The sequence below is a fragment of the Castor canadensis genome, chromosome 12, assembly GCF_047511655.1.
Source record: "Castor canadensis chromosome 12, mCasCan1.hap1v2, whole genome shotgun sequence".
Lineage (NCBI taxonomy): Eukaryota > Metazoa > Chordata > Mammalia > Rodentia > Castoridae > Castor > Castor canadensis.
Window position 1 is genome coordinate 87731927 of NC_133397.1, and position 22184 is coordinate 87754110.

The 22184-nt window shown below is 37.0% G+C and overlaps 1 protein-coding gene and 1 pseudogene across 1 annotated transcript in view; one reads left to right on the forward strand and one right to left on the reverse strand.

Annotated features, from left to right (window-relative positions):
- LOC109675084 (zinc finger B-box domain-containing protein 1-like) overlaps nucleotides 1–22184 on the reverse strand; it is a 104538-nt gene that overhangs the window by 14772 nt on the left and 67582 nt on the right. The window contains 2 exon segments of the mRNA XM_074049035.1: nucleotides 7400–7657; nucleotides 16414–16567. Of these exon segments, the coding sequence (XP_073905136.1) occupies nucleotides 7400–7657; nucleotides 16414–16567 (412 nt within the window).
- LOC109675083 (polycomb group RING finger protein 2 pseudogene) lies at nucleotides 4242–5556 on the forward strand (annotated as a pseudogene).

Sequence of the window (22184 nt, forward strand, 5' to 3'; positions counted from 1 at the left end):
AAAGCATAGAGTGCCCAGCCTGTACCTGCTTCATATGTAAAAGGTTCTAGTGAAAATGCTGCTGGTGAGTGATAGGGCTACAGAGTCAAACACATTAGAAAAAAATGACAACAGAAATAGACAAACTGGAGTAGATTTTAAAAAAGAACTACCATTGGGAAACTTTTCCTTTGTAAATAATGAAATTTATCAATTATCAAAATATGAAGCCTTTATTTTCTGCTTAAAAGCTATATGACTGTTCCATTAGATTAAGTTCAGAGTTGATGTGTTCTGTTTTTGAATTGGCCTTTAATGTTAGAATTACCTCGAAGAAGATTTACATTAGATTTTTAGCAATTCAGAGTAAGGCAAGTAAATTAAGGTAAAGGTGGAATACACACTTTTCTACCTCAACCCCTAATTAAAGTAAGAGTAAAAGCAGAAAAACAAAAGTAAAATAAAAATATAAAAAGAAAGGAACCCAAGATCACATAATAAACTTTGACAAGGAACAAGTAAAGAAACTGACAAGATTTTCTGAAGTGTGGCTGGGTGCCTTCCTCATCCACCCCACAGGCCCATCCACTACACAGACAACAAACTAGCAATAGAAGGGGTCATCAAAAGAATGGACAAATCTCACGAGTACCATCCTAATTTGGAGACAACTGAGTAAAGAGAATTGAGGAGAAAACATCAGAAATCTCTAAGCATCCACCACAACATCTTAGCCAAAGCAAGAAAATTGCAAACCCACAGATGTCCTCACAAAAACAGAACATACTGAAGCCAGGTCCAATGAGGTTTGGCATTTAACAGAATCCAGGAAAAGGAAAGCGAGCCCAGATGTTCCAACATAGGAGACTGAGCATCCCAGTCCTGACTCCTTCCTGTGCCTACCAGCTGGCAAGAGAGAGAAAAGCCTGGGATAACCAACCACACAAAGTAGTTGTGAAGAAAAGACAGACTGATTTCAGTACAGCACATAGAATTTCAGAGGGAATTTAGTTTCATTATTGTCAGGAAAGATTAAATATATAAACAAAGCCATTGCCTTTAAGCATAGGTAAGATACAAAGAAATGACACAGCAAAGAGCTAGGCCAACTCATTAAAAACCAAGAATCCAAAGCATGCAAAGGATGATGACTTAAAAGACTAAATCTGGTAGAAAACATAGATTAGAACCATACATGAGAACTCACAAGTCCCGTGGCTACAAAAGAAGTAATGAAAACCAATTTTTTAGAAGAGCAAAACTAATCTTAATGATCACACAGCAATATGTCAAGCATCAAGGGAGCAATAATTAATTGGTCACGCATTCAATCAAGCCTCTCATACCAGAAAAGAGTAAGCCATCATAGCAAACATCAGAGCAATTTTAAAAATTAAGTAAGAATGGAGGATCATATCATATCAATGTTAACTTCCCTGATTTTGATTATTATAATAAGGTTATATAACAGATATTCTTCTTTTGGGGAAATATACACCAAAGTACTTTTTGGTAACGTCATAATATTTATAATTCCCTCTCAAATAGTTCAGAAAAAAAACAAGAGTTCTACCATTTGATCCAGCAATACCACTCTTGGGGATATACCCAAAGACTGTGACACAGGTTACTCCAGAGGCACCTGCACACCCATGTTTATTGCAGCACTATTCACAATAGCCAAGTTATGGAAACAGCCAAGATGTCCCACCACCGACGAATGGATTAAGAAAATGTGGTATCTATACACAACGGAATTTTATGCAGCCATGAAGAAGAACGAAATGTTATCATTCGCTGGTAAATGGATGGAATTGGAGAACATCATTCTGAGTGAGGTTAGCCTGACCCAAAAGACCAAAAATCGTATGTTCTCCCTCATATGTGGTCATTAGATCAAGGGCAAACACAACAATGGGATTGGACTATGAGCACATGATAAAAGCGAGAGCACACAAGGGAGGGGTGAGGATAGGTAAGACACCTAAAAAATTAGCTAGCATTTGTTGCCCTCAATGCAGAGAAACTAAAGCAGATAGCTTAAAAGCAACTGAGGTCAATAGGAGAAGGGGACCAGGAACTAGAGAAAAGGTTAGACCTAAAACAATTAACCTAGAAGGTAACACACACGCACAGGAAATTAATGTGAGTCAACTCCCTGTATAGCTATCCTTATCTCAACTAGCAAAAACCCTTGGTCCTTCCTATTATTGCTTATACTCTCTCTTCACCAAAATTAGAGATAAGGGCAAAATAGTTTCTGCTGGGTATTGAGGGGGTGGGGGGAGAGGGAGGGGGCGGAGTGGGTGGTAAGGGAGGGGGTGGGGGCAGGGGGGAGAAATGAACCAAGCCTTGTATGAACATATGAATAATAAAAGAAAAAGGAAAAAAAAAACAAGAGTTCTGTGTGTGTTGCAATGATTAAAATATATCATATGCATGGGTACAGGAGTTTCTTATATTATTTTTGCATACTTTGTTGTAAACTTCCTGTAAAAATTTTTTAAAAGCTACCAGAAACATCAAAGGAAAAGTTAAAGCAATGCCTTTAGAAAATTATTTTTTAAAAATTAAATGATAAAAAGTAGACTATAACCAGGTGAAAACTAAAATCCTGACATAGAAGAAAGACTTAATATAGTGACAGTAAATACAAAGGTGAAAAAAATTTGTTAAAACAACAGAAGAAAATATAAGTAATACATTGTTTAAAGAGGATCCAACATGAAGAAAATGGGTTATTCATCAGGACAAAGCCAAATGGAAGAGAAAACCAATTCAAAGACACAAACATGGATTTCTCTGAAAATAAGGAAGAATGTATTCGAAAGAGAACCAGGCCATTTTAAGAAATGCTGATTTGTTAACACAAACACAATCCTGGTCTAGTCACTCCATTTCAAGAATTAAGGGGAAAAATGCTGGGTGCTAGAGGTTCATGCCTATAATTTTAGCTATTTGGGAAGCTGAGATAAGAAGGACTCCGATTTAAGCCCAGCCTGGGCAAATAGTTTGTGAGACCCCCCAATCTCCAAATAACCAAAGCAAAATGGACTGGAGGAATGCCTCAAGTGGTAAAGCACCTACAAGAGTTCATTCCTGAGTTCTACCCAGAAAAAAGAATTAAGAAAAAAGTTCTTCAAACATTCAGGTGGAAAAGAAGCCTCTCACATGGGACCAAGATTGGCAAGGTGAAAAAAAACTAAGGTGGCTTCCTGCTACTTTGCAGCAGAATTCTGAACCAGAAAATGGTGAATCAGTATGTGCAAGGTTTAAGATAACACAAGGATATTTGTGATTCAAATATAAAAGTGGCAGTCATTCTCAAACATGAATATATTATGAGCTTAACCTGCAGGGAAAAACTACTTGACAATTGAACACAACTAAACAAAATATAAATGAGAAAAACTGTGTTAAAGGACAAAGTAGCACCATGGTGGAAATTAGAAGACAGTGGAGAAATGTCTACTAAATGCAAAGGACAGGAAATTCTGATCAACTAAACAAATCTAGCTGATGTGCCAATCAACAATAAAGATGAAAGACAGATGCTATCAAGAATGCCATAATCAAACCTTTTAGAGATGAATGGAAATAAAAGGTTCAAGATCAAGAAGTCATGGGGGAAAATGCTGGTACGGACCATTGAATTCTTACTAAGAAAAGGCAAATGAAAGGAAGCCTTGGCATTGCTGTTGCAATATTCAATATCATCTAGTTTAACAAATCATTCTTCTTCTCTTATTAAAGAAATTTAATTGTTACTGTCAAAAATCTAAAACATACAGTCATAAGTGGCCTCAATTGCCTAATGTTTCTTTTCACATTTTTCCTTAATTTTTCAAGTAATATTTGTAAAAATTAGGTTAGAACATATAAAACTTTCACTATTCCAGAATTTGGTCTGCAAAGGGTAAGTTTAGATAGTTCAACTTGCAATATTTTATTGTGGAAAAATACTTCTCTGATATCTATAATTTCAATTTTACTGTTGAGCATATCTTTTTACTTGCAATCTTTGAAAGTGTTGGAGAAAGGAGCATAAACTTATTTTTACAAAAATAATCACCTTTCCATTACTCTACTCATCTTCCAAACACTTATTCTTATTTTTGTACCTATGATACAAACAGATATTTAAAACAATGCTCAGGCCCTCCCGCCGCCCGAGCGAGCGACAAGGCTGCGCCCCCCTTCCCTTCCTTACCTTCCCTCCCTCCCTCCCATCCCCCCCTCCCCGAGACCCACCGGACCCTGAACCCAGGGTGACACTTTCCAGGTCCCCCAGTCCCAACTCCAGCATCATGCATAGGACCACAAAGATCAAAATCACAGAGCTGAACCCACACCTCATGTGTGCCCTCTGCGGAGGGTACTTCATTGATGCCACTACCATCGTGGAGTGCTTGCATTCCTTCTACAAAACCTGCATCGTGCGCTACCTGGAAACCAGCAAATACTGCCCCATGTGTGATGTACAGGTCCATAAAACCCTACCACTGCTGAGCATCAGATCTGACAAAACCCTCCAAGATATTGTCTACAAATTGGTCCCTGGGCTTGTTAAAGATGAGCTGAAACGGCGGCGGGATTTTTATGCAGCGTACCCCCTGACAGAGGTCCCCAATGGCTTCAACGAGGACCGAGGTGAAGTCCTGGAGCAGGAGAAGGGGGCTCTGAGTGACGATGAGATCGTCAGCCTTTCCATCGAGTTCTACGAAGGAGTCAGGGACCGGGAAGAGAAGAAGGGACTACTGGAGAATGGAGATGGGGACAAGGAGAAGACAGGGGTTCTTTTCCTGAGATGTCCAGCAGCCATGACTGTCATGCACCTCGCCAAGTTCCTCCGGAACAAGATGGATGTGCCCAGCAAGTACAAGGTGGAGGTCCTGTATGAGGACGAGCCTCTGAAGGAGTACTATACTCTCATGGACATCGCCTACATCTACTCCTGGTGGCGGAATGGCCCTCTCCCCCTCAAGTACCGTGTCCAGCCAGCCTGCAAGCGGCTCGCCCTGCCCACAGTGTCAACTCCCTCCGAGGGCACCAACACCAGTGGGGCATCCGAATGTGAGTAGGCCAGCCACAAGGCTCCCAGTCCTGCCACCCTGCCGGCCACCTCCTCCTCCTTGCCCAGCCCTGCCACCCCCTCCATGGCTCTCCCAGCTCCCATGGTCCCCCAGCCACCCACCCTACCTTCCCCACTCCCCCTTCTGCAGCCAGTGGGGCTACCACAGCTGCCAATGGGGGGTACCTCAAACTGCCTGCAGGCACCATCATCCACCATCAGGGGGCGCAAGATGACTGTCAATGGAGCTCCTGTGCCCCCCTTAACTTGAGGAAAGCCACCCTTTCCCTCCTTTGCAGCCACCTCTCCCCACCCTCCACTTTTTTCTGGACCCCTTTTTTTCCACCTCTTCTACTTTCCCCAGCTCCTCCCATCTTCGGGGTGGGAGGTGGGTTTTATAAATAAATCTATATATATATATGTACATAGGAAAAAACAAATATACATACTCATTTTCTATGGACCAACCAGATTAATTTAAATTCCACAGGAAACAAACTGAATGAGTGTGTATGTATAGGGGAGGGGTTTAATTTGGGGGGGGGTCTTGTAAATTGCCTTTTGGGGGTATGTGCAGGTAGTCTTCAGAAGCCATTGGAGGCTCAGTTAAGCTCTACCGTGCCCTCCATCGGCTTCCCAAGGCAGGTGGGGTGATGGGTCCCACAGTCCCCAAAGCTTTAGCTGGCTGCTGTCCTGCCCCTGTCCATTTACCCCCATTGTGGAATGCCCAGAGAATTGCTGACAGTGCCTTTTATCAATGCAGTTTGTTCCTTAGTCCGAGGAGCAAATGGCAGTGGAGAAGGCGTCTCCCTTGCCTCCTCATGCAGCGGAAACTTTGTGCAAAGAATAGATTGTTCTGCGCTTTCGTTTCTTCCTTTTGTTTTCCTGTGTGTGGCCTTTGCATCATTTATCTTGTGGAAGAGAAGATTCAGGCCACGGAAGGCCCCAGCCCTCAAAGTCCACGTGTGGCTTCGGCATTGTAAAGGCTTCTTCACTCCCTCCTGTCCTACCCTGTCCAACAAACCCTCCAGAGCAAGACCTTGGGGCGAAGCCTCACTCGGGGCCTAGAGAGGAGGGATGGGAGCAGCGTTCATCTCAGACAAGCACAGACCCCAGGTTTTGCCAAAGGCCAAAAGCTCTTCAGGTCCCCCCACCCATCTCCAGCTGAGGCTGATAGAGGCAACTAGAAGCACAAGAAAATAGAAAGTGGAAGCTCTGACCCCAACTCTACCCGAGAGGTCAGTGGACATCCCTTAGGGGCAGATCTCTGCCTACCTGGTTTTCCTCAGATGTACATAGACCTGGGAGATGAGGAGGCCAGATTGTCACAACCTGTATGGAGGTTGGGAATCCTCCCCTCCGCCTGTATATGCACCTTGTCCTGTGTCTGAACCCTCCTGCCCTGACGCATTTGTATCTCTTGGCTTTGTAATAAATGATGCATACTCAAAAAAAAATAAAAACAATGCTCAGGAGTGTTAATAATGGTTATTTGAAGAGCCATAAGATTTGGTGGGAACTGTGGCTTTCTTTTATATATTTTTTTATTGACTCAAGTTTCAAAATAAAGTTGCATCACTTTTAAACGATATTCCAAGCTTAATAAGAGAAAAGAACACTAATTAAGAACAAACAAACAACAAAAAAAAACAAGGTGCCAAGTGTGGAATGCACAGGACCAGAAAACTTTCTGGGCTGCCTCTTGGGTCTGCAGTTATCTAAAATTGTGCAAATGATTCTGAGAAAATAAGAAAAATGATTCTGAGAAAATAAGAATATGTTCACCATTTGTCAGACAACTTTCATGGAGGATGGGAGAAGAATGCACAAGACACCTCCTCAAACTGTGGTTGTTAACCAGCAACCTTGGCTTCACAGAATACTTGATGGATGTGCAGAATCTCAGTCCCAGTCAGACATCTGAATTAGAATCTGCATTTAAGAAGATCCACAGGGGATCTGTGCAAACATTACAGTTTAGGAAGCACTGCATAGAAGAAGTAACAGCTTAGATTTCCAGTAAGAGCAGTATTCATAAAGCTACAGAGAACAACCCTTTACTGGATTTGTAGAAAGCAGAAAAAAGATATTTTTTCCTCTTTGCACATGAAGGTCCATATGCCACAATTTATATTATGTAGGCTAAGGGAGGCTATCTCTGGTGTGGCTGGGTAGCCACACATTTTATAAGTTCTTCAGGGTACTATTAGGGGATAAACAAGAAAATGAACACAAAAGATGATGAAAAGAGGAAAGCACTTTTGGCTCACTTGTGTTTTAGAGCAAGATATGAAGAATGAGGCAGAGGGCAGAGCTAACATTATCTACAATGAAAAAAAATGGCATTACCTACAAGATTTTTCAGCACATTTAATTCTTTTTCCAAAGAGTCTAAGTTGTGTTGGTCAGCAGTGTTATCTAAGAAAGGCTCATTATGCTCAGTCATATCAATATATTCAATTTCGGAAATTGCAGAAGCAGCTCTAGATAACGACTGTGCAGCTTTACGTTTTGATTGAGGATGAGGGTATAGAAGACAGCGGGAGCTTTTTTTTACAGAGTTGGAAAGTGGTAAATTTGCCGTTGAAGGGCTTTGAGATTTCTGGCCTAAAACAAAAAGACAAAAATGTAAATCAGCTGTTTTTAAGATCAGAAGTACATATTTAACAATGCAAAATATCAGCCTCCTGAACATAGAGCAGTGAAGATCATGCAACCAAATTGATGAAGACAAACTTTTGATTGTTACCCATCCCACCTAACCAAAATATATTAATCTCAAATTACATATAAAGAACACTTCTGAATAGTTGTTCTATGTTCAGAAAAAGACAAATTAATTTTAATATTCACTAAAGCAAAATATCTATAAAACAAGTCAACTTCAGATTAACATGCTAATCTAGTCTATCTGAAAATGTGTTTACCACACTGAACCTTGTAACCATTTTACTCAAAGTGTGAGCTAATTTTACTCAAAGTATGTTTTATATTTTAAAAATGTAGGGACAAAATAATACGTGTAAACTTTTTAGAAAAACACAGGCTTTAAATAAATTGACATATCATATCTGCAATTTCTCTAAATTCCTCAAAGGGCACTTTAGTGTGAAGGTCTCGAAGCATGGGTGTGTTCCACTAGGGCAGTCACTACTTATCTTCATCTGTTTCAAAGGTTGGTTTAGTTGGCTTCCTAACATGCTAAATTTGTTCACAGAAGGAAAAAAGTATCCTTTAAATGATATACAGAAAAACTAATTTATAATTTTGTGTTTCTCACAGAAAATATTTTTAGCAAAGACAGAAGTTTCAAGCAACAAATTTAAAAATTAATAGCACAGCTAAATTTTTAAATGTACAGTAGATATTCATATAAGAAAAAGTATATGTTTAATATATCTATGTTAAGCATAAATAACTTAAATTGTAAGATGATTTTGCTTCTCCTTAACACAAGCTGGATTTATGTAAAATACTGAATTCTATAAAGAAATACAAATGTCACTATCATGCAAATCATTGTTTGACTGAACAGGTGCAAAATAACATTGTATCTATGCTATTGACTCTTAGGAAAATGTCAAATTCAAAAAAAGTGGCTACAGGGCGTCACCCTGGAAACAAAGATTATTGAGTTTGCCTGTTGTCATACTTTAAAAACTCTATCAATATAGCTAATACCTTAGGAAGCACTGGAAAGCAGTTTGCAATTATGTAAGCAATTAAACTTATAAAGGTAAGTCCCAAAGGGTACCACTTTAGTGAACGTTGAAAAACTCAATTTTTAAAATAATTTTGTTGGAATGAAATAATGAATAAATTAAAATAAGATTCTGACAATTTTGTGACTATTTGTGCTCAGAAACAATTCCAGAGAAAATAACTGACAGACATCTGCTTATGTGTTGATATGCCTTTAAGTGTATACGTGTATATATACATTATATATATATCACACATATATATATCACAAATATATATATATTACATATATATATATATATCACACACACACATATATATATATCATTAAGAATTTTTAATTTTGGTGGCACTGAGGATTGAAATCGAGGCCTTGTTAGGCAACTGCTTTACCACTTAGGCCATACTTCCTCACCCCCATCCTTTTGCTTTGAGTTTGTTTTTCTGATAAGGTCTCACCTTTGTCCCATCTGGCTTCCATTCACAACCTTCTTACCTCTTCCTCCCAAGCATCGGGATTACAGCATGATCCACCCTGTCTGACTTGTTTCTGAGATAAGATTTCTCTAACTTTTGCTCTTGCCTACCTCCAACTGCTATCCTCCTATCTTTATCTCCCAAATAGCTGAGATTACAGATACCTGACTTCTTAAGAATACACATATGCATGGAAACAACACAAGGAATCTCCCTGTATAGCTATCTCTATCTCAAACTAGCAAAACACCATGTTTTTTATTGTCTTTTATGTTTTTTCTTCTACAAAATTGGAGAACAAGAGGATGAAACAGGTTCTGCCTAGAGGCTGAGAGGTGGGGGGGAGGTGGCCCAAATAATGTATACTCATGTAAGTAAATCCCAAAATGATAAAATAAAATAAAAACAATTATTTTGATGAGCAGAATTTGCTCTTTTATCTATAAGGGGCAAAGAACCAATATTTCATCCATATCCATCAAGAAAGCAATCTGCTTCTCTTACACTGTGCAGCAGTAGAACACAGGATCATTGTGTTCTGTGGGAGTAACTGAAATTCTCAACAGCACTCAAAGGGACTGTATCTATGGGAAAACACAACTATTATGATGTGTCTCAGTCAAGGCAAACTGTAAAGGATTTATGCTCAGCAAACAGTAAAGAGACAGACCATCTCTCTTACTGGAAATATGCTCCCCTGTAATTTAAGATAACAAAAACACAGAAAGAGATAAACGAAGCTCCAATCTGGACATTGATTTCACTTACTTATTACTCATTTAGGTAAATACATTATTCCCTCTAGTATTTAATTTATAAGGTTATTAATATTACTATGGTTAAGAAGTTGACACAACATTAAGACTGGCACTGAAGAAAAGTACCACTGTAGAGGTGAGCATTCCATAATAAAAACTGCCCAGTCTATACATTATAAACACAAAATATTACTTTTAGAATAACTTGTGCTAACACTGGCAATGTGATCTCAGAAAATGACTAATACTGATCAGTTGCATCCTAACTATAACAAAATAAATTTTCCTTGGTGTTAGCTAAAGAATATATGCTCTATAGTTACTTAATGAAACTCTGCCAAAAAATGAGCCCCAAAACACCAATAAAGATACAGAAAATATAAATAATTTACTGAATAATATTTAATATAACAATGCTATTACCATTTTAAATATAACATTAGCATTGAGAGAACATAATTATATCAGCATGCTTTTTGGGTAGCATTTTAGTAGCAAATAACAATATTCTGATCCAAAGACCCAATATTTTAATACTGAATAAAGTTTGCAAACATGTTGTCTATAGATATTCTTGTTTATGAACTGCTGAGATTCATATTCTTAGCAAAACAGAGAACAAATTTTTAGGAATTCTAGAAACATATTATAAAATTTTATTGAGTATTATGGTTTAGTGGGGAAAAAGTGCCAAACTGGGTTGCTAAGAAACTTACTGTCTCCTGTCACTGAACTAGAAATCAGCCTGTGACCTAACAAATGGTAATCCATAACTCACCTGCAAAATTAAGGAATTGAACAGTATGTTTTAAATCCCCTCCAGCTCTGAGAACCTGTGAATTAATACTTATCCAATTCAATTATAAGGTCATTTATTAACTCTTAAAACTGCCAGGCAGTGTGCTATGATCAGGATATTCAAATGTGAATGAGACATTGTCCCTACCTGCAAGTTGTGCTCCAAAATAACACACAGAGTCTTTCTATCCTACTTCTCTGCTCAGAAACAGTTACTGAGCATTTACAGTGTGCAGGCCCCTGTTCTATCACTGAAGATACACCAATGAACTGGACAGGCTAGGACTTGCTTTTGTTCTAACCAAGTTGGGAGACAGCAGAAAATATTTAAATAAGATAATGTCAGATCATGATAGGCTCTATGAGAAACATAAAAGTGATAGAAAGATTCAAAAAGCTGGTATTAGGTAGGATGTCTCAAAGGTCTCAAACAGCTCTTGCAACTGAACTGAGATCTATTAGTGGGAAATGTGAGAAACATGTTCACCTGTTGAAACTCAAACAATGGACTGAGACACGTGTAGTGCAGCGAAAAGAAGACTTTAATGACAGTCTTCCAGGATCGGGTGTCTGGTTGGCAGGCACACCCAAAGCAGTTACAATAGGTGTTTTTACCCCTAGTACACAGGTCCTACCCTGGTTCTTCTTTGGCTGAGTACTTCAGGGTGTGTACAATCTTTCCCGGGCATTGTCTAAGTTTTATTATTTCCTGCTGGGTTATTTTAAAATATGCCTCTCTTGGGATTGATCCAATTTTAGAAAGGACTTTTGTATCCAACGCTCTTTGTCTCTTTGTTGTGGGAAGGCCTCTCTGTGATATGTGCTTTCTGTCATGTACATAGTTTTCATCCCTTTCCTCATTTATCCCTCCCAGTTTAATTGCCCTTGTCAGTTTACCCTCCACTAACATCCTATTTGTAGTGTTTCTGGTGTATGAGCTTTGTCACCTCCACAAGCTCATACACAAGCAAGCATCCAGTAATTATCTACCCAGGGTTAAATTCCTTGCATTGAAAATGGACCACTGCTGACCTTATTTCTAACAGGAAAGAAGCATTCATATGAAGAAGGGTCTTCAGATGGAGTTGGAGGTTGCAGATCATCCTGTATTAGAGAGAAGTGCCCATTCTAAGGCTAAGAAATAAGGGCCTCGCCTGCCTAGGAAATGAAAGGAGTCAATCTGACTAAAGTGTGGGAGAAGATGCAGTTAGGGGATGGGTAACAATTCAGGTATTGCTGGACGATGCAGGGGAAAGAAGACAATTTTTTTCTACCTTTTATAGGAAACTGTGGAATGCTTTTAGGCTGCAGAATCACAATATTATTTATGGATAAAATATACAGAAAGTATAATTCACTCTCTATAAATTATAAATACCAACAATTTTATGACTATAGATGCATACTCACTGACTTTAAATACTAGAACTTGATGGAAATTAATCATATCAACATGGTTTTGGGAGGAGTAAAAGAGAAATGGAACAGGTAAGAGATGATGCATCTGACTTCGGATCACCAGGAACATAAGAGATAAAGGGGTTAGATTGGGGCTGGATTTGAGGATGAAATCATCAGGATTTACAAATAAACAGTTTATGACTTCTGGGGGGTCAAGCTGACTGCCAGGTTTGGGGCTTCATATGTTTGGATGGTATTGCCATTACACAGACCATAAGGTGGGATGAAGAAGGAGTAAGTTTTGGGAGGAAGTAGAGACAACGAATGGACTATATGCTAAACACTAGTATTTCAAAGCTACCATGTTCTTACACAAACAAGTTTTAAAATCTTACAGGTATTGAAATTCCTTTATAAACTGGCACAGGTTCAGAATATAAGATTTCTATTACTTGTAGTATAGCAGAAACATTTTATTTTATTTCAGGTCACTACCTCTGTCCAGAAAGTCATTTCCCATCTTTCCTAAATATAAATGTTATTACTTTTTAAAGACTCAACTGAAATGTCATAGTGTCTAACATCTTTCATATCTAGACTTTTCAATGGCAAAGTCATTTTTATCATCTCTTTTCCTAAAAAACTACGTTATGTACCTACCTCTGTTATAACTGATTGGATGTCCCATCATTAATTACCTATCAATTTCCAAACACACATTATTCATAGCCCTTTTATTAACAGAGTAATTTATTCATTTGCATATCTATCCAGCAGTTTTTCCAAAATATGAACTTTAAGCTATCTATGCCAGAAAAACAGAGAATTGTTGGTGAGTCCAAATTCCTGGGCCTTACCCCAGCCTAAATAAACTTGCATCTCTAAGAGTGGGGTCCAAAAATATGTGAGCCACCAGGTTTTCCAAATGATTACATTGATATAGATTTGTGAGACCCTCTGTACTGGACTCTAAGTTCTTGAGTCACAGGTACCAGGGTTTATTTTGTGTCACCAGTGTCTGGCAACCTGGTATAAAGTAGGTGATCCCACAGATGTTTTCTGTATTAAACTATTGGCTGACTGATCTGACCAAATTGATACTTAAAAACATCTGTCTATTTATTTGTGAAGATTTGTCTCAGTAACAAGTTTTGCATAGCATGCACATGCATTTATTCTAATCAATATACAGTTCCTTCTGACTGCCTCAGAAGGAAGCAGCCAGAAGGTTTGAGGCTGCTTTAGAATTTGATGTGAGAATAGGTGCCTAATTATAGAGCCAAAAAACATTTTTCATAAATGGATGGTTTTCCTCCTAGAAGAATTTTATATCTGACAGATTCTCACCATAAGTGCATATAGAAAAGATCTGAGCTAGCCAAGGATATTTAATCATAAAGTTTAGAGCAAGTGAGACACATAAATTTTATATATATGAACAATTCATTTGTATTTAAATTTCTGTCTTGAAGAGAGGCTTTAAACCAAGGCAAGCAGCCCATTTTGTCAAGTGTCCCTCCAAACCTGTGAGCTCCCCAAGATCAAGAAACTCTTTGAATAAAGAAAAGTCCTGGACTGAATTGTTTCAGTGGTGAGTTTTATCAAACATTTTTTAAAAATCTAATACCAATATTTCTCAAACTTTTTCAAGAAACCTGAAGAGGGAACCCTTCTTGACTTATTCTATGATGCTACCCATTACCTAATACCAAGTAAAACAAAGAAAATAGAAAAAAAGAAAACTTTGAACTAATATCCTGTATAAGCAGTGATCCTTCCTGGAATATAAGGATGATTTAACATACAAAAGTCCATAGTGTAATCCATCACATTAACCAATAAAGGGAAAAATATGATCATTTCAATTGACGTAGAAAACAATTTGACATAATTCAACACCATTTCAGGATAAGAACTCATAAGATACCAGGAATAGAAGAAAAACTACTCCAAATAACAAAGACCATTGATGAAAACCCAGAGCACATATCACAATCAATGGCAAAAGACTAAAAGCTTTTCCTCTAAGATCTGCAGCAAGGAAAAGTTGTGTGCTTTCACCTCTTCTATTCAAAACAGTATTGAAAGTCTAGAAAGAGAAATGAGAATAAAAGAAATAAAAGTCATTCAAGTCAGAAAGGAAGCATTAAAACCATTTCTGTTTGAAGATATGATTTTGTATGTATAAAACCCTAAAAATTCACAAAACATAGTTAAAACAACTGAACAAAGTAGCAGGGTAGAAGTCAGCCTGTAAACAAAAATTAACTCTATTTCTTTATATAGGCAATGAACATTTCAAAATAGAAACAAAGAAAACAATTCCATTTATAAAAACCACTAAAAAGAATGAAATACTCAGAAATTACAAAAGAGATAAGAGACTTACACAATAAAAATATAAAACTTAATTGAAAGAAATTAGAGAAGACACAAATGAATAGGAATACATTGCAAGGTCACAGACTTTACAGACCTGAAAGTGTTTAAATGTCAATGGTCACAAAGCTACCTTCCTTGCCCACCTCATATACTTTTATGTGTGTGTGGTAAGAATAATTAAAATCACTCAGTCAAATGATTTTTGACAAAGGTAAACAAAAGGACAGATTTTTTTCAACAAATAGTGCTGGAAAACTTGAACTCAATATGCAAATGAATATAGGATTTTTATACCATGAACAAAAGTTAACTGAAAATGAATCAAAGATGTAAATGTAAGACCTAAAAATTATAAAACCCTAGAAGACAATACAGGGCAAAATCTTCAAAGGACTGGAATCAGAAATGACTTCATGTGCACAGTATAAAAGGCACAGATAACAAAACAAGCAACAGACCAATTGAACTTTATAAAAAGTCAAAAACAAATCCTGTATCAAAAGACCCTGCTATTGGACTAAAAAATAACCTGACTAAAAAATGATCAAAGAACTTGAATAGATGTCACTCCAAAGGAGAAATACAAATGGCCCAACAGCACACAAAATCATGCCTGATACCATTTGCCATTAGGGAAATGCAAATCCACACTACAGTGATAAGCCACCTCAGACTCAAGAAGATGGCTACTCTCAAGAAACGAGGACATAAAGCAATTGGAACCCTGTGTTCCATGGTATAGCCACTGTGAGAAACAGTAGGGAAGTTTACTTTTGGGTATATACCCAAAAGAATTTACAGCAGAGTCTTGAGGAGATATTTGTACAAACCATGTCCATAGCATCATTATTCACAACAGCTGAAAGGTGGAAGCAACTCAAGTGTCCATTAATGGATGCATGAATAAGCAAAATATGCTAATCTGTACAATGAAATACTATCCAGCCTTTAAAAGGAAGTTTTTCTTTTTTAAACTCTTTCTGCTTTGATAGTCATTTTCTATTTCCCTAGAGTCTTGGAAGTCGGGGAGATTCATAAAGGAGAAGCTGAGTAGATAGAGCTTCAAACCATCTAGTTTTGCTTTCTTATAGTTTATATTTTTAAAAAAGAAATTATGGCACATGTTACAATATGGGTAAAACTTGAGGACATCATGTTAAGTGGAATAGACCAATCACACACACACAAATACTGTATGACTCCACTTATATGAATGAAGTACTTAGAATAACCAACTAATAGAATGAGAAAGTAGCATGGTGTTTGCTAGGGACTGAGAGGGAGGAGAGAATGATGAATAGCGTCTCAGCTTTGCAAAGTAAAAAGAGATCTGAGATGGATAGTAGTGATGGTATACAACATTACGAATACCTTTAGTGGACACTTAAAATGATTAAGATCATAGGTTTTAAGTTATCTGCTTTTTACCACAACAAGAAAGACTTGAGAGAGAAAAAGAAATTACAGATATATCTTAGAAATTTAACAGATCCTGAGATTTTATGATTTCTTTTTAAGATGAAATTTAAGGAACATCATAAAATGCTTAGCTGATGAAGTAATTCAAAGAGTTTGTACTATTTTACATATATTAAGGATCACGCTTTTAAATTCTAAAAATAGTCTTTCCCCAATCTTATTACAGTCATGTTTCCTCACGTTATGATAGGAGCCTCAAAGATAAGTGTATGGTAACTCAAACATGACTAATAATTTCAGCTACACACGAAGATGATTTTATCCATTGAACATAATTGCCCAGTATTTCTTCCAATGATGACAGTTTTTTTTAATTAGTTAGAAAATTGTTAGGTTGATTCATAAGTCATCCATATCTGAACTTACCTATAAGTGTAATCTTAGTACAGGAAAGGTTGCATTCCGAGCTTCGAGAGGGAAGCAAGCTAAGTCTTTTGTTTTTCTCAAAAGTAAAGAATCTCTCAAGTCTTTGGTATTGTTCAGTTATAGGTTTGCTTCTGAGGGCTATTTCTTCTAACAACTAGGAAAAAATTCAACAAAATAAAGTTTCTTTTCTACCTCATTACAACAAAGAAATACATTCATTCATTGAACACCTTAACTACACATTAGGTGCAAATCCTGCTTTTATCAAATTAATGTTCTAATAGTGAAGACACACTAACACAACATTTATATAAAATAAATCTGAAAAGTATATAAATCAAAATTATAGTAATTATCTGAAAGTTGCCATGAATCTAAGGAGGACAAAAATTTATGAAATAAAAGTTTTCCTTCCTGTCTTCTTTCCTTTATTTTCTTCCCTGTCTTTGCATAGAAATTATACTAGAACACAGTGTCTTTCACACACAGTGCCTTTGAACTAGTGTCTTTGTCTCTATATAAAACAATTTCAAAGATGAAAGTAAAATATTGATAGGAATATATTTGATCTGACAATGGCCATAGATAAAATCCAATTAACAAAGCACTCATCATGAAGCAAATATACAAGTAAGAAACTGAGACAAGAGGAAAAGAAGTAAGGTGAATTTTATGTAACAAGAAACCAACAGACCTACGCTTGCTGATTTGAAATGCAGGCTTATTCCACCATTCTATTAATTCATTTTTGTGTATCCTCTTATTCTTGGACAGACTAGCACTGAGATTTAAAAAAAAAACCTGAAATCTGGTAGGAAACAGATTAGTAATTAAGAAGTAAGAGCTCTAGATGGACTTAAAATATAATCAGAGAGGCTATCAGTATTTAGCAATACCCAAATATAGTCTGCTTCAAGGGCTGAAACAATGCACAGCAAATTTCTATAATTCTATACAAATTTTAAGCCATATAAATGAAAAATATTGTAAAACAAAGCTAGTCACCAGTAAGGCATGTCATTCAGAGACAAACCCAAGTCTACTCTTCCCTGGATATCTTTCTTGGCTCTCCCAGATATTGATCAATAGCTATGGAATTCCTTACATTCTAGTAAAGCTCACGTTTGGTTTACATCTGGATTATGCAGTTGCAAATCTGAAAGGACTTAAAAGTGTTGGTTCGCAGCTCAGAAAACTTATAGTGATTACATTTTATTTTCTTTTTGTCCAAATTCACAACTTCTGATAGTTTTAGAACCAGAACTATGGACACCCAATTAGTCCCATGTTCTTTTCACATACTGCCTACAACTTAGTGCATGATTCAATAAGAAGATCTGCCTCTCAAAAACTGAAGTGCAAAATAAACAATCTTAACACTCAACTTGAGTGTTAAGGAAACACCACCGCTAAAAATTAGCCCTACTAAGAAGTAGGAACATGAATATTGTTCTGGAGCACAACAGATACCTAAGTGATTTCTGCTCAGGAAATGGTTTCTACTAGGGCAAAAGGAGAATGACAAAAGTTCAGATCTAGACATTAGGCATGAAAAGAGAAAGGATTTAACTGCCTCATTATTCAAAGACAAGAACTTAGTCTGCACCCTGTGATGTGTCCATCTGATTGATTCTCCTGATGGCCACTTTAGAAAGCTTGCCTTGCTTACAGGCCTCCCAGTGGTGGCTTTCTAATTTGTATCTCTTCAAGTTCTCTCAAGCTGTAACCAACGTCACTCATCACAGAGGTTAGCTGGCTCCTGTCTTCTCTTTGTTGCTCAGGGAGAATCTTGGCCACTCAGTTTGAATCCTATTATAGGATTCAATTATAGGAATATAATTGAATTATATATTCAATTATATATAATTGAATATAATAGGATTCCTATTATAGGTGGTAGACATTTTCTGTGAAACTATTCAAACATTTTTTATTCCTTAGTTATAATTACATTGGAGTAAGTTAAAATACTGTTTAATTGTATTTATAAAAATCCTCAAATTACAGATCCATTAATCTGTTGAAGACTTCTTTACAATTCTGTAACAGGATTCAGGCACAGTGGCTCACACCTATAATCCTAGCTATTTGGGAAACAAAGACAATAGAAATGTGGTTCAAGGCCGGCTCAGGCAAAGACTGTGAGCCTATTTCTCATAGAATAATTCAGCTATGCAGGAGGCATAGGTAAGAGAATCTCAGTTCAAGGCCAGCACAGAAATGTCTTACGCAGAAAGTATAAGACCTTGCCTGAAAAATAACTACAGCACATAAGACTGAGAGTGTGGTCCAAGTGGTAAAAGAAGCAATTCTGTGGCAAGTTCTTCCTGAGCAAACTGAAAGCCTCTCAACCCACTATCTCCCATGAGGAAAAGGCAGGCATTCCATACAAGAGCTTTACTACTGTCCAGAACTACATTTAGTCTCATCTAATTGAAAAAACAGTAACTATGCAAGCCATTTTACAACAGTCACTGCTCTTGATTCCTTCAGCAGGTTCGAGCTAGTAAAGATGTTATGAATCTCAAGTATTTAAACATTCATTTAGATTGTTAACAGAACTAGCTCTATGGAAACATTTTATTCTGAACAATTTATTTTGTTGGATGGAATAAAACCAGAATGAATACTAGCACATACACTGTTATTTTAAAAAAACATATAAACTTGGTGAAAAAAATTTTTTTGCATTAATTGAATAGCATGGTACAGAATACTGGTGGTACATAGGGGTACCACTTAAGTCACAGCTGTCTCTGACAGACTGATCAATTGGATGAGGCCAGGAAGTCAAGCCGGGATACAAGTTATTGGTTTAAATGACCTAAATCAATTTTCTAGTTCTCTGGGGAAAAAAACTAGAAAATGGGTAGGGCCTAAGGCCAAAATGCTCAGGGCTTAGGAGGGTCAGTCCTCTCCTACAGAGCTGAGGGAACAGCAGGGAAGCCCTCACATTTTCCAGGACTTCATCACACAGAGAATTGGAGAAGAGAAGCACAGAAAGTGATGCTCCATCCAGAGCTTACTGCTAAATCATCTCTGAAGTTATATTCTGGTATCTGAATTTACAGTCTCTTCCCAACGTCTCCATCAAGGATAAAGCAGCCTCAAATAATAATTGGTGGACTTTTGCTTCTTTTCTCTTCCATAAGTAATAATTAGATTAGAATATTAATATTTTAATGGTTTATTACAATTTACCTGCAAAACTTGCATGCCTATTTTATTTTCATGAAGGGAAAGGAGTTTGAAGAAAAATAGATGTTTAACTGCTACTTTAAATGGTTTAATTTTGTATTAGTCCATTTTGGGCTAAGATAACAGAATGTCCTGTACCGATAATCTATTAAGAAAATAAATTTATCCCTTACAGATCTAGAGATTGGAAAGTCTAAGATGAAGGGGCTCACATCCAGGGCTAGCCTTCATACTGCCTCATCCCATGGAAGGAGGCAGAAAGGCAAGGGAACACGAGGGAATGGGAGAGGATCAAACCCACTGTACAACAAATCCTCTCTCAGAATAACAAACCTGCTCCCCAATAACATGATTAATCCAAATATGGGGGCAGATCCCTCATGATTTAATCATTGCTTCCCAGTCCCACCTCTCAAAACTGTCATTCCATTGGAGATTAAGTTTCCAGTACCTGAACTTTGGAAGATACATTCAAACCACAGCAAATGGTCATAGGTCTTTTTAGATTTTCTAATCCATCCATAGTCAGTTTCCACAAGTCATATTCCTAGAATTTTTTTCATATTTTTAAATGTGTTGGTATGACATTTGTCAGAATCTAACAATTTAAAAATCGTATCATTCTCTTGATTCAATATATACTGTCTATTTGTACTTTTTGTGTTTTCTTGGCCAATATGTCCAGAACTATTTTGAAATAACCAACACCTTCTAGTTTTGTTGAAAGCTACTTGATTTTTATTTTTTATTTTTCTATAATATTTATTTCTATTCTTACCATCACTATTTCTTTTTGCCACTCTTTGAATTTGGTTTATTATTACTGTTTATTGCTTTTGAGTCAGGCTCATAAGTAGTTACTTTTTACTCTTCCATTTATTGTATATGCTCCTTTGCCTACAGTGGGCTTACATCCCAATGAACCCATTGTTATGTTGAAAATATTAATGCATTTAACATCCCTAACCTGCCAAACACCATAGCTTAGCTGGGTGTTATGACTGCCTGGGAGCTGCAGCTTAATGTCACTACCCAGTATTATGAGAGAGTGTAATACTGAAAATCCTTAGATGCGGAAAAGATCCAAATCCAAAATCTGAAGCATAGTTCTGTTATGTGCATACTGCTTTTACAGAATCATAAGTCAAAAATTTGTAATAACTCAAAGATCATCTGCAGAGCACCTGCCTAACAAATACAGGGCCCTGAGTTTTCTCCCTCTAAAAGATTCTCTTGGGCTGATGAATTCGTCAATAATACCATTTCATTTTGTCCAGTTTTTTCTTAATGTAGCTGAGGCTATAGTGATATATAAATATATACAAATTTAAATTTTACTTGATTTTTCTAGTAAATAGTTAATTTCAATTTTTTCACATATAATGTCACCCTTTCCCTTGGTAAAGCTTTGCCTTGAACTTTTTATTATTCTTTCTTAAATTATTTCTTACCTTTATTCTCAAACTTTCTCCTCATGCTTTAAGTGAGTTTCTGATAAAAATCAACTAGATGGGCTTTGTTTTTATATCTAAACTTGGAATCTGTTTCTAACTAAAAATTACACAATTTAATCTGCTCACAATATTTCTAATTACTAAGCTTCAATGTGCTTCTGTCAGCTTACTCTGTCTACTTGCCATCAAGAACTGTGAAGAGCATTTAGCATGGTTGTGAACATCAATAATCCCAGCACTCAGGAGGTTGAGGCATGAAGATCCCAGGTTCAAGGCTACTGTGGGCCACATAGCAATTTCCAGCTAGCCTGGGCTGTGTGGTAAAATGCTATCTCAAAAGGAAAAAAACGTAACAAAACAGAGCTTAAGAACTTTTAAGATTTCACCTACTTGCCAGTCTGTCATAGTTTCATGGACACTGGCAAAACACAAAAGACTTCTTGGTCAGAGACAACAGTTTTATTAGTCACAGCTATATAGAAGCTGTGAAGAGTACCACCATTTGCATCAATTCCTTGAAGCTAGTTTCCACAGAGCACTATGCAGAGGACCAGATGAGGTCAGCAGGTTTATTGCCCAGTACAAAAAATGGAGTCCCTAAGCTCACAGTTCTTCTAAATAACACAGCTGCTATATGAGCATTTGTTACCAAGCCATCTTCATGATACCCTGTAGAGATTAGGAAACTGGAATTTTTGTTTGTTCTCTTTGCTGAAATTCATGTGTATGATCAACTATTTTCTTCAAGGGGGCAGTGGGAAGATAAGATCATCTGAAATGGAGCTTTAAATGAGACATCTATTGTTGGAAAAATTGTGGGAATGTCTTTATAAAAGAGATTGGGATTTACTTCTGCCAGAAACATCAAGGAATTAATAGAAATGGATCAACACTAGTGTTACTCTCCAGCTAGCCTGGGCTACATGGATTCATGGAAGGTCCAAGTAATAAATGTATATTCAAGTGTATATTTGGTGCCAGGTGTCGATGGCTCATCCCTGTAATCCTAGCTATTCAGGAGGCTGAGATCAGGAGGATCCCAGTTTGAAGACAGCCCTGGAAAATAGTTTGTGAGACCCTATCTCAAAAAAACTCATCACAGAAAAGGGATGGAGTAGT